General features: G+C 44.0%; 1 protein-coding gene across 1 annotated transcript; it reads left to right on the top strand.

Moving 5' to 3' along the window:
- The first annotated feature begins 7,779 nt into the window (after window positions 1–7,779).
- On the top strand, window positions 7,780–13,009 carry pcolcea (procollagen C-endopeptidase enhancer a). Its single transcript, XM_034177726.1, has 9 exons — window positions 7,780–7,941; window positions 10,489–10,597; window positions 10,674–10,932; window positions 11,012–11,136; window positions 11,226–11,362; window positions 11,922–12,271; window positions 12,350–12,427; window positions 12,510–12,680; window positions 12,763–13,009. The coding sequence occupies exons 1-9, from the start codon at window positions 7,853–7,855 to the stop codon at window positions 12,891–12,893; spliced, it is 1,449 nt and encodes a 482-aa protein (XP_034033617.1). The 5' UTR covers window positions 7,780–7,852; the 3' UTR covers window positions 12,894–13,009.
- The last annotated feature ends 949 nt before the right edge of the window (window positions 13,010–13,958 follow it).

A 13,958-nucleotide genomic window follows, 5' to 3' on the forward strand; every position in this document is an offset into this window, starting at 1 on the left:
ATAGACTATTTTACTGAGAATAATCTCTTTGAGCCACTGCAGTCCTGCTTTTAGAAAATATCATTCCACAGAGATGGCTCTCACTAAAGTGGTGAATGATCTTCTGCTTACAATGGATTCGGACACCACTATGGTTCTGTTGCTGTTAGATCTCAGTGCTGCATTTGATACAGTGGATCATCATATTCTATTTGATAGGCTGGAAAATCATTTTGGGATTACTGGTAGTGCCCTTGCATGGCTGACGTCATACTTGACCAGTCGTTCTCACTGTGTTTTGTACAGTAACACTACCTCTAACCTTAGTGACATGAAATTTGGGGTTCCACAGGGGTCTGTCTTAGGCCCCCCGCTTTCTCCCTTTATAGCACCCCTTGGGCACATATTGCGGTGTTTTGGGATTACCTTTCACTGCTATGCAGATGATACTCAGTTATACATGCCGATAACTGCTAGTAATCTCATAAAATCCTTAAAGATTGCCTTGCAGCAGTGGGAAGTTGGATGTCTAGAACTTCCTACTTTTAAACTCTGATAACACTGAAATGATGGTTCTTGGTCCAGTGAGACATCGGCATCAATTTGACCAGTTAACGCTCAGCCTCGGCTCGTGTGTCATACATCACACTGACAAAGTGAGGAACCTTCGGGTAATTTTTGATCCTTCGTTGTCCTTTGGCCTCCACTTACAATATTACTAGGACCTGTGCTTTCTTCCACCTGCGAAATATAGCGAAGATTCGTCCCTCCTGTCTATGGCTGATGCTGAGACCCTGATCCATGCATTTATCTCGTCTAGATTGGAACAACTGCAATGTTCTATTTTTCTGGTTTACCGCAGTCTAGCATTAGGGGTCTCCAATTGGTTCAAAATGCCTGCAGCCAGACTTTGGACACGAAGCAGAAAGTTCGACGACATTACACCCATTTTGACGTCTCTTCACTGCTTCCTGTCCCAGTGAGATCAGATTTTTAAGGTTTCTGGCTACTAAACTATAAATTATTCATGGACTGGCACCTGCCTACCCTAGCTGACCTAATTAAACCTTACATAACCGGCCCGGGCTTTACTTTCTCAGGGTGCAGGACTACTTTGTGTCCCTAAGGTGAATAAGAAGTCTGCGGGTCACAGAGGCTTCTCTTATCGTGCCCCTGTTCTGTGGAATGATCTCCTGTGTCAATAAAACAGTTCAGATTCTGTGGAGACTTCAAGTCCAGACTTAAGACGCACTTATTTTCCCTTTCATATGGCTAGCATACTGGTACAGTTTTGTTTGACGCTTTTTACTCTTTTAATTCATTTATTAGTAATTGGAGCGGGCCGTGGCCTCAACTTTACCTAAATTCTGGGTCTTTTAGTGAAGTTGTAGGGCTAGTGGCCGGCGATCACCTTAGTATTTCTCTGTTTTTCTTGTTGTTTAATGCTGGCAAATTATACAGTATTTTTTGTCTTTCTGATGCCTGATTCTGTTTTTTTCTCTCTGTTAAGGTGCAGCTCCATCCAGAGATGGGAGTTGTATTCATGTTGGCGACCCTCCTGTCCTGTGCGCCAATAGCATTTCTTGTATATTCGTCCGTGAATTGTTCTATGAATTGTTCTGTAATTTATGTTTGTAGCATGACCCAAGCAGAGGGTCACCCCTTTGAGTCTGGTCTGCTTGAGGTTTCTTCCTCAGAGGGAGTTTTTACTTACCACTGTTGCTCTGGGGGTTGGTACGGTTAGACCTTAGCTGTGTGAAGTGCTTTGAGGCAACTCTGTTATGATTTGGCGCTATATAAATAAAAATAAATTGAAATTAAATTGAAATTGAATAATGCATTGAAAAAATTATAGGCTGACATCAAATCTATAATTTTGTTCTAGAATTCTGGAAAAAGTGGTTTCACGGCAGCTCGTGCACCACCTTACTGAGAATAATCTTTTTGAGCCACTGCAGTCTGCCTTTAGACAATATCACTCCACAGAGACAGCGCTCACAAAAGTAGTGAATGACCTTCTGCTTGCACTGGATTCAAATACCACTACAGATCTCAGTGCTGCCTTTGATACCAAGGATCATCATATTTTACTCAGTGGGCTGGAGAATTATTTTGGGATTACTGGAAGTGCCCTTGTGTGGTTGACATCATACCTGTCCAGTCGTTGTCACTGTGTTTTGTATAACACTACCTCTAACCTTAGTGACATGAAATTTGGGGTTCCACAGGGATCTGTTTAGGCCCCCTGCTTTTCTCCCTTTATATAGCACCCCTTGGGCATATACTGCAGCATTTTGGGATTACCTTTCATTGCTATACTGATAATGCTCATTTGTACATGCCAATAACTGCTGGTAATCTCATTCACATAAAATCTTTAGAAGATTGCCGTGCATCAGTGAGAAGCTGGATGTCTAGAAACTTTGTCAGGATTTCCCCCGGCCTCAGCACTGGACTCTGTTTTTAACTTGTGTCATGTGTTTTATTTCCCACTAGATGGTATCCTTAGTTTCTAGCCTCAGCTGTTTTCTGATGAGTGACTAATTACCCATGAGACGATTTATACTCTGAGCATCTGTTAGATGATCAGCAAATACTTTTGTGACCTTAGATCCAGAGACGTGCATGTTTTGCTGCCTGTGCCTTGCTTTCCACATTTTTGCCTCGCCAGCTTCCAGCCTTGCTGAAAGTGAAGACAGAGCCTGAAGGACCAAGCCTTACTGCTGACCCTGAATGCATCTCCAGCCATGTGCTCATGATGCTGAAGCTTCCTGCAGCTTATGCTTCAGGTATGCTGGTCTCGCCCTCTAATTCCCGCATAAGAGTGAACTGTCGTTTCCTACTGTTCCAGACGATACCAGTACATCTTCCAAGTGGAACTGGAGCCTGGTACTTATACTTGCACCGAAATGTCCATCCATCCATCCATCCATCCATTTTCTTCCACTTTATCCAGAGTCGGGTCACGGGGGCAGCAGCTCAAGCAAAACCGCCCAGATCTCCCGATCCACACACACCTCCCCCAGCTCCTCTGGGGGAACCCCAAGGCATTCCCAAGCCAGCCGAGAGACGTAGTCCCTCCAGCGTGTTCTGGGTCTTCCCCAGGGCCTCCTCCCAATGGGACGTGCCCGGAACACCTCTCCAGCGAGGCGTCCAGGAGGCATCTGGAACAGATGCCCAAGCCACCTCAGCTGGCTCCTTTTGACATGGAGGAGCAGCGGCTGGACTCCGAGCTCCTCCTGAGTGACCGAGCTCCTTACCCTATCTCTAAGGGAGCACCCAGCCACCCTGCGGAGGAAACTCATCTCGGCCGCTTGTACTTGCGTTCTTGTTTTTTCAGTCATGAGCCAAATCTCATGACCATAGGTGAGGGTTGGAACATAGATCGATCGGTAAATCGAGAGCTTTGCCCCCCTGCTCAGCTCTCTCTTCACCACGACGGTCCGATACATCGACTGCATCACTGCAGATGCTGCACCGATCCATCTGTTGATCTCACGCTCCATCCGTCCCTCGCTCATGAACAAGACCCCAAGATACTTAAACTCCTCCACTTGAGGCAAGGACACTCCACCAACCTGAAGAGGGCAAAGCACCTTTTTTCTGGTCGAGAACCATGGCCTTGGATTTGGAGGTGCTGATTTTCATCCCGCTTCACAGTCAAACAGCAAACCACCCCAGTGCACGCTGAAGGTCCTGATTTGACGAAGCCAACAGAACCACATCGTCCGCAAACAGCAGAGATGATATTCTGTGGTTCCCAAACCAGACCCCCTTTACACCCTGGTTGCGCCTAGAAATTTTGTCCATAAAGGTAATGAGCAGAACCGGTAACATAAGGCAGCCCTGGCGGAGGCCAACGTGCACTGGAAACAGGTTTGACTTACTACCGGCAATGCAAACCAAGCTCCTGCTGCGGTCGTACAGGGAGCGGATAGCCCTTAGCAAAGGATCCCGGACCCCGTACTCCCTGAGCACCCCCTACAGGGTCCTCCAAGGGACACGGTTCAATGTCTTCTCCAGATCCACAAAGCACATGTTGACTGGTTGGGTGAACTCCCATGAACCCTCGAGCACCCGATGGAGGGTGTAAAGCTGGTCCAGTGTGCCACGACCAGGACGAAAACCACACTGCTCCTCCTGAATCCAAGGTTTGACTATCGGTCGAATTCTCCTCTCCAATACTCTGGAATAGACCTTACTGGGGAGGCTGAGGAGTGTGATCCCCCTATAGTTGGAACACACCCTCTGGTCCCCCTTCTTAAACAGAGGGACTACCACCCCGGTCTGCCAATCCAGAGGCACTGTCCCCGACCACCATGCGATGTTGCAGAGGCGTGTCAACCAAGACAGTCCCACAACATCCAGAGATTTAAGGTACTCAGGACAGATTTCATCCACCCCAGGAGCCTTGCCACCGAGGTGCTTTCTGACCACCTTGGTGACTTCTGCCTGGGTAATGGATGACTCCGCCTCTGAGTCCCCAGTCTCTGCTTCCTCTTCAGAAGACGTGACGATGGGACTGAGGAGATCCTTATGCACTTATGGACACGCTTGTGCTTGAACATGGTGTTTGTGATGGACAAACTGTAACTAGCACAGAAGTCCAACAACTGAACACCACTCGGGTTCAGATTGGGGAGGTCGTGCTTCCCGATCACCCCCCAGCTTGGGACTCCGGCGAGGGCGGATGCATCTCCTCCTCTCTCCCTTATCTCTGTTCCAATCTTCAAAGTCCCTACTTCACCAGACTGTGAATTCTTCAAGCTATATTGGATTAACCATGGAATTGATCAGCTGGTCTCTGAATGCTATTGAACCCATTTTTTCTACAAGAAGATCAGGGCCGGGGGACCTGCATGCCCAGATGGAACTTACCCTGCGGGCTATGTTCTCGACGCCTGGGAGACGTGCTTTGCGCCATTCTCTGTGGAGGACATTGAGGATTTATTTGTATTTGGTTTCATAGTAGGAGGGCTGGTACTTATTGGCTTATGTGCTGCCCTGACCTACCGGAAAATTGGCAAGACGGCTGCCACCAGAACCATGACCCCTCACCTGTCCATCATGATTAATGAGTTGGGCAAGGCGATGCATTCTCAGACTGTGTTAACCCCTGAACTCAGATGCAAATTGGATAAAATCTTGGAGCAAATGCACACCTTGCAGATGAAGATGAAGATTTCAGAGACCGGGGAATATTCCTAATTTGGGATCTGGTTTGTTCATGTGAGACTGCAAAAGTGTTTATCACTGCTCAACCACAATCATGACAGGATTATCAGCCTCTGAAGGATAAAATGCCCCATTGTTTTCCTCCAGAAGAATGTCTACGGCCTTGGTGAACATTCAGCTGCCCGTTATCTTCTCTAACTCCCACATGGACAGAAAAACAACTGACTCACACAAGGACAAGAGACTGAAGCATGCTCCACATCATCCCTACCCCCCTCCTGTCCCCATCCACCACCCCATCTTGGCCCCCGCTCACGCCACTCCATTCCCCCTCCGGGGGCTGTGCAGTTTTAACTGCAGTAGGCTAGCGGTGGTGCGACGACATGTTGCTGTGGCTACCACACACTCACATCGCCTCAAAACAATGTCAAATGTATATGTGTTGTCTTTAATTCTGATGTGTGCCATTATTACGGTAAACAAGTAATAATTATGGATTAATTGCTGTATCTTGTCTGTGGCAATTTGAGTGTGGATGTAATCTCATTGTTGTTGCACTTGTAATGACCATGACAATAAATCTCATCCATCCATCCATAAAACAGTCAGATTCTGTAGAGACTTTCAAGTCCAAACTTAAGATACACTTGTTTTCTCTCTCTTATGGCTAGCATACTGTGTTACTATGCTTTTTATTTTTTTACTCTTTTATTGTGCCTTTTAATGCAGTCGGTCTGCCCTGTGTCAGCCTGATCCTGTCAGATCGCTAGCACTATATAAAATTAATAAATTGAATTGAAACACAGGGAACAGAGCCAGGACAAGTATATAAATATAAATAAATACTACAATAACTACATCCATAAATACAGTACATCACAAATACATAAAATAAATAATCACAGAACAAAGAAACAGAGAGTGACACTTTGTTCTGTGCGCAGATCGAAAAGGTGGGCATATCCACAAACAGCAGCAGCTGTTGGGATCCGTGACCTGCAAGTCAGAGCTGGAGAACATGTACCGTGTTATGACGGACATGACCTTACAACTCTCCACCGTGAGACGCGTGCTTGTACATGCTGTCTTCACGTCAAAATACATAAAAACATATATCGCCTTTGCAACGGCCTGGAGCGAGTGTGCACATCAGCAGGCTGTGCCAGGAGAAAAGGACTGTGTTATCATGTGTACACTCAGCTGGCGATCTGAAGGTCAATCTGAAGGTCATGTCACCCATGTCAGCTATGATCCACATAACACCTGTCCTTCGGCGCGCTTCATGACTTGACATCTATGAATATGGGTCATATACAGAGGAACACAAGGATCATACTTGTATTGTATTAAGGGATTAAATATTAGAAATTGCAGTGGGTTTTTTTGGTGTGTGTTTTTGTTTCATGTTATGTTTAATTCTGTGTATGTATGAATGTGTTCTGTCTGCTGGCTGCGCAACAAATTGCCCCATCGAGAATAATAAAGACACCTTGATACCTTGGTACCCCCCCCACCCCCAACCACACACACACACACACACACACACACACACACACACACACACACACACACACACACACACACACACACACACACACCACACACACACACACACACACACACACACACACACACACACACACACATAAAATTAAAGAGTGACTGAATGATATTGACCTGCCACTGGGACTGACTGTATCTGTAACCAAGAGCCCCGTTGGAGACACAATGCTTTTTGTTTTTTTTGGATCCCGTAAGTGCATTTGAAGCCGATCCGTCCTCCGTTCTCCCATCTTTTATTGAAGCATCCTCCGTTCTCCTGTCTTTTATCGAAGCGTCCTCCGTTCTCCCATCTTTTATCAAAGCGGGCGCACGCTCTCCTGAAGGTGACTGGTTGCACAGAATTATAGCAGCTACACCCCCTCTGCAGGCCCCAGGAACGCAGACCAGCGGGTTTGCTCATCAGTGACTCAGAGACACAATACTCCCCCATCGAGTGTTATTCCTGCCTTGGTGGATTTCGGTGGACGTTGCCTGGCTCACATGTTGTGGAGCCAGAGGAGGCCCTGGGACTTAGGGTAATATGGTTTGGGGCAAGATCATTTGTTTTCCTGCAGCAAGGACACTTTTTTGTTGTCGTTTTGCTCCTTCGGGGTGGGGCGCTGTCTTTTCAGCATGTAACTGATGTTAAAAGCGGCCGTGTTTGGGAACGACTTCCCCTCAGGTTTCCTGTGGAATGTAAAGACTTCTGTCCCGACTTGTTGAGGTGCACAGTGCCTCAGGCTCTGCTGCCATCTGATCACCCACTCTGGATGTGCATCACATAGAGTTAATGTCTATTCAAGTCCATGTTTATCTCCGGACCACGTGGAAGGTTGCATTCCTCGCTGCACGGGATGTTAATCCAGCTGAGTTGCTTCTCTGTGATATTCAAACATCTGGCTTTAATTAAAGTGTTTTTTTTTTTCCCCCCATTCGTCTGCACTCACGTCATCACCCCCTCCACCTCCCGTGTCTTTCTCACCCGGGCTGTCCTCTCAGCATCTCTCTCTCCATCTCCCAGACTCTTCCCCGTCCTTCAGTCCCCCCCGCCCACTCTCACAGGCCTCCTCCTCCTCCTCGTCTTTCACTTCATGCCTCCTGCTGTCGTTGGTCTTTTCTGGAGCACTCTGCTGGTTTGTGTGCATGCTGCTTCAGGATGCATGTGGGCTGCGTCTCCGTGTTGCTGTCTCTGACTTTAGGATGGATGACGGCTCAGAGCCAACAGCAGCAGACCAATTACACCAGGTCAGGTCATTCTGCGTGCTTCCAATCAAGAAACGCTTTAAATCTTAATTCTGGAGGTTTTCAGGCGAGTCGTGGTGAGGATACTTTGTCACAGCTTAAAGGATTTACTTTTTGTCTGTGATGTAAGAAAATGGCTTTAACTTCCTTCTTTCTAGTCTTTTGTTTGATTGGGCACAAATTTTGCTGTTGGTTTTTGGCTTGTGGGAGACGTGCTGACTCTGCAGTGGCTGAGGCGCCACAGCTGTGAATGTTTTTCTTTCTGTTTGTGGGTTTGAACCCGAGCAGCAGTTTGGCTGGAATCAGAAGGCGCCTGGCTCTGCTGGGGTTCTGCTCTCTGAGCTCTTATTTTACTATTGTTGTTTTTCCACTACAAAATTATAGGAGGAAAAAAAGGGGGAGGGGGGGAGTTTTCCCACAAACCAGTCATGTCCATAAGTATTTGGACAGTGATGCCGTCTGCAATTTTGCTTCGTTGCACCAAAATAATGAAGTTGAAATGACATAATCAAGACGTACTTGTGCTGTTGACTTTCACATTTAATTTGATGGGTTAAATTTTGTTAATGTCCAGTCCATCCATTTTCACAGCCCATATGTAATTGGACAAACTAATATAACCCTAAAGAGAATTAAATCATCACTTTTACATCCATGTTTCTTTAGACAAGTCTGGTGATGAATACATGAGTATTTCCAATTCTAAACAGCTTGGACTTCATTTAAGTTAAGAGTTTTTATTGTCATGTACACAGTAAAAACCGTAAAAACCACACAATGAAATTCTTACTCTGTTCATTCTCCTTTGAAAATTTTCATGTAGAAAGTTCACGTTAGATGATTAAAAACATGTCAATTTCAGCCGATCATTAAGAAATACAAACAGTATTGCACTGTGTAGTAAATCTGTCTGGGGTGAGGGGAGCCACCAAGACACTCATAACAGTTGTGAAGGAGTTATAGGTTGCTGTGGCTGTAATTGCCGAAACAGTGCATCATCACTAGTTATAAAGTTCATGGTGGAGTAGAACAGACAAAGACAAAAACAGATCAAATCTAGGCTCGATTCTCCCACTTTATATCTTCTTTTTAAGAACAACCTGCACTGGAACATTTCACCAAAAACTTGTATAATATAATGGGTGATTTGGGATGAAGAAGTGGAGCAAAAAACTGGAAGATCTAAAGTTTCTTCTGAAGTATAAGTCTGAGAAAAATTAAAAATGGGCTTTAAAAAGAGACCACATTTTTTGTATTTTTGCATTTTATTTGTTATTAATTTTCTCATGATGCTGTTAATATGTCTATTGTGATGTGTGCTGCTGCCTTTCTTGGCCAGGTCATACTTGTAAAAGAGGTTTTGATCTCAGTGGACTTCTGTCTGCTTAAATAAACGTTATTATCATTGTCATTATTAGAACAACAATAATACTAACAATTTTACTGCTAATGCAATAATACAAGTATGTCCATTTGACTTCTCCCTTGTTTTCACTTGGGGTCACCACAGCAGAGCAGAGGTGGATCTGCATGTTGAATTGGCACAAGTCTTATGCAGGATGACATTCATGATGCAACTTATTGGAGAGTGGGCAGGGGTGGGTTCGAACCAGGAACCTTCTGCACGAGAGACACGCGTACTTAACTGCTTGGTCACCACCCCTAATAATACTAATCATCATCATCATCATAATAATAAAAAATGTTTTTTCACTTTTTAATCTGTTTACATGTTTGAAATAAATAAAATAAATTCATTAATTCACCCATTCAACAACAACAACAACAACAACAACAATGATACTACTACTACTACTAATAATAATCATTTTATATATAGCATTTTTCACAGTTAAAATATCAGGTGACCAAGTGTTTTTTACATGCAACAATATAAAATTGTAAAACAATAAAAAAATATATATCAACAACTACAAAACAAGCACAATTCATAGGGAAAAACAGCCAAACACACTCTGTAAACAAAAGCATAAAAGACTGTGACTACCTAAAAAAAAACAAACTTTGTCATCCTTCTAAAAATGTCCTCGCAATCAATACAACAGATAGAGAAAGTGATGTCATCTCACCATCTGACTGGAAAACACAGATTCCACGTGTGGTCAGAGGTTCTGCAAGGACCTGACAAAAACGTCTGACCTGGAGACTGAAAAGGCCGAAAAAAAGAGTCGGCCTGTAGGATATGTAAGGCTCTAAAACCTATAGAATCAACACACACACAAAAAAGCAAAGGTTAAGCCCAAAATGACATGTGATCTCATGTTGGAATCACACAAAACAATCTATCAACAACAATCTAAAGTCTGGACAAATGGGGTCTCATGAAATGTCCTTATAGTACAAATTTGGGACCCCTGGCCAGTACTTTGGAAGCTGTGCTGCAGACGTTAGTGATCTGAGCCTCAGTAAACGGGGTCAGTAAATGAGGTCATATTTTTAGTCCTGTGTGAATCGCGGCTCCTGGTCTTCAGCCCTTCCCGTGAGTCTTCCCGCCTCTGTGTCCCTGATCTCTGCTCTCTGTTCCCACAGGCCTGTGTTCTACTGTGGAGGGGACCTGGTTGCAGAGTCAGGCTTTGTGGCCAGTGAGGGATTTCCAAGTTTTTACAAACCCAACAGTAAATGCACCTGGCGCATCACTGTGAGTCACCGAAACACTGAACCAGAACCTTCCTGAACCTTCAGCCTGTGATTCACTGCATCTTTTTGGTTTTCAGGTCCCAGAGGGGAATGTGGTCATGCTCTCCTTCCGTATTTTTGACTTGGAGGCTCACGCGCAGTGTCGCTACGACTACCTGGACATTTACAATGGCCTTTCCGAGTCGGGGCAAAAGCTGGGTCGCTTTTGTGGAACCTTCCGTCCTGGCGCTCTGATTTCCACCACGAATTCTATGATGCTACAGATGGTGTCTGATGACGAGACGCAGAGTCGAGGATTTGTGGCTTATTTCAGTGGAACCAAACCTTATGTTGATGGTATGTTGTTATATTTTGGGGTGCAGCCTGCTGGTGTCTTTATTAGTTGTGTTAGAGAGTTTTTGTTGCCTTCTAACAGATGAGCAGTTCTGCGGGGGGAAGATAACCAAGGCTCAGGGAGAGATCAAAACACCCAACTGGCCTGATAAAAAATACCCAGCAGGAACCAGCTGCTCGTGGCTAATCACCGTGGATCCCAATATGGTCTGTAGCACGAAGAACCTGAATCGTCAACAAGCACGTGCTCTCATTTCCCTGTTCAAGTCACAGTTCTCTTTCTGTTTGGGTATCAGGTGATCCAGGTGACGTTTGATAAGTTTGTCACGGAGCCTGACGCCTACTGCCGCTATGACTATGTGGCATTCTATAATGGTGGCGAGAAAGACGACTCTCAACTAATTGGAAAATACTGTGGACATCAGGCCCCGGCGTAAGTAGAGGATGTTTCCAAATTGGGTCATTCTAGCTGTTTATAGCAAATTCTCTGAACATATGTCAATTTGCTGTAATGAGATGCAACTGCTGTTGTGTTGAGTTCTACTTTGGTCAACTTTCACCTGATGGCAAAATTGCACGGTTGCCCTTTAATGATCCAGAAGCAATTAGTGTGCGGACTGGAAAAAGCTCTCATGTTAGCTGTCTCTTATCATTTAATCTGACAAAATTCTTCTTTACTGGAGTGGGCACTTTTCAAAAAGAGCTCTCTGTGAAATTCTATTGTACCTACATTAATGGCAAATGTCCACCAGGTGGAGATATTGCTCCATTTCAAGAACGTTAGGGCACGACAACGACCAACCTGTTGCTTATAGCGGTAGATCATTTGCCCTGCCAGACAAGACCTGAATGTGCAAACAACTATACAGACATTATTTTATTAACATGCACACACACATGCATGAAATTTGTGTAGTGTGTTGTCGAGTTTTGTTGGAATGAATAAACTCTTTATAACATTCTACTGAACCTTTTTGTGCATCATTCTTCAGGCCAATTATTAGCAGTGGCAACGTGCTTTTGGTGCAGTTTGTGTCCGACCTCAGTGTGACATATGATGGATTCCTGGCTTATTATACCAGCATCCCACATGGTTCTCAAGTACCTGTAGTGGATGTAGGCACTGGAGCGCGGTCCATTCCCTCAAGAAACACTGTCAAACCTACTCCACCAGGCGACCCTGTCACCACTGCACAGCCACCGGCCCCAACCACAAAATACCCAGCTACTCCTGTTCCTGAACCAACAAATAGACCCAAAAAGCCAGCAAGGGGCCGGGTGCCGGACACCAGTGGTCAGACCAGGAAGGCGCCACCAACAAGGCCAAACGGAAAGAGACCAAGTAAGTAAGAGCTTATAAAAATGGTCTTTCTCTGTCCATCTATTATCTATCAAATATTTTTTTGTCACATGCTTTTAGTCCCTCAACATCCACTATGTGCCAAAGCGTGTAAAAGGATCGGAACGATCAAGACGGGTTTCTGTTCCAGTGGATTTGGTAAGTCTGTCGCTAATCATACAGTAAGATAAAAGTTTAACCAGTCAAGTGTTGGATTCTGATCAAACCCTCCTTATGCCAGTGATAACTGGGAAGATTACCTCTCTGGCTCCTGGGCCCCGTGGCACCATCAACATCAACGTGTCAATCATCAAAGACTATAAACCAGGTCAGCTAACCACGATGCAGGACGGAGAGACCACCTCAGTGATCCTGGCATCACTGTGCAAGAAGTGCCCGTTGTTCCGCAAAGGTATCAAATATTTGCATCCGCAAATGAATTCCTGTTAGTCCAACATGTATTTTCCTCATCACTGCTGTTTGGTTCCCGGTAGGCGGAGACTACATCATCATGGGTCAAGTGGACGAAGACGGGCGTGGTACCCTGAGACCTGGTGCCTTCACAGCTATATACAAGCCCCCGCATCACAAATTATTAATGAACATCAAAAACCAACCTTGTTAACCTCGTTAAAGGCTCGCAGGAAATTCAGACGACACATCAGATGGACAAACTTGGAAGTTTCAATGTGAAATACTGAATAGAGCACAACATTATATCAAACCATAGATCATAGGAGCAGCTTTGTCCACCGCTTTACACAAATAAACATGTCAGACATTATGTTTGTAATTTATATATAAATAAAGGACATCAAACTATTTTAAATGTTTTTCGCTGTATTTTTTTTTCTTTTGCAGGACTTTTTCCAATTAGGATTCAAATATCAGCGAGTTCTACCGCCACCTAGTGGACACAACCGTCATAGCACACAAATGCAGAAGCTTGTCCTGTCAACATGTTTATTGTCTCACCTGCGTCACTCGCGTCTTCTTCTTCCCCCTAATCGTTCCCATTAAAAACACAACAGAAATACGCAAGAAAAGAAGGAAAAAAGAAATTATTTTGAAAAAGGAACGTGACCTTTTATTTCAGGCTGCTTGTGAATAAGCAACCACTCACCTCTGATGACATCACCACAGGGACAAATAGCGAGGCATTAATAGTCAAAATGAAATATTTTTTTGTTTTAAAAAATATTTTATTAAACAGTTAAAAAGCAGTTGTTTATCAGACATTTGAAAATCATTGATCAGAATGTAGATTAGCCCATCTGTTCTGGAGCAGAAGCTGCATGTATTCATTTTATTAAATATAATTAATTTTAATGAATAGTTTTCTAAAATTAATATAGAATTTATTTTTACACCTATTAAAAATTATATTTTTAACATTTTGAAGCATAAAAGGTAACCCTTTTATGTTTCAAAATGTAAAAAAAAACATTTCAGAAAATAAGAGAGATATGAGTAGAGATACAATGAGCAATAAATCATGTAAATCTTTTAAATGCAGTTGATAATCTCACTGACTACAAACTGAGAAACAAAAGTCATTTTTTTTTTTTATCTGAAAATGTTTTTAGGAGTATGAATGTTGTTTGATAGTTCCATTGGATTACAGTTCACAGTGATGTAATTTGAAATAGCTGAACAATAAGAAAACAAATATTTGGACTAATATAAAACA

The sequence above is a fragment of the Thalassophryne amazonica genome, chromosome 9, assembly GCF_902500255.1.
Source record: "Thalassophryne amazonica chromosome 9, fThaAma1.1, whole genome shotgun sequence".
NCBI classification, from domain to species: domain Eukaryota; kingdom Metazoa; phylum Chordata; class Actinopteri; order Batrachoidiformes; family Batrachoididae; genus Thalassophryne; species Thalassophryne amazonica.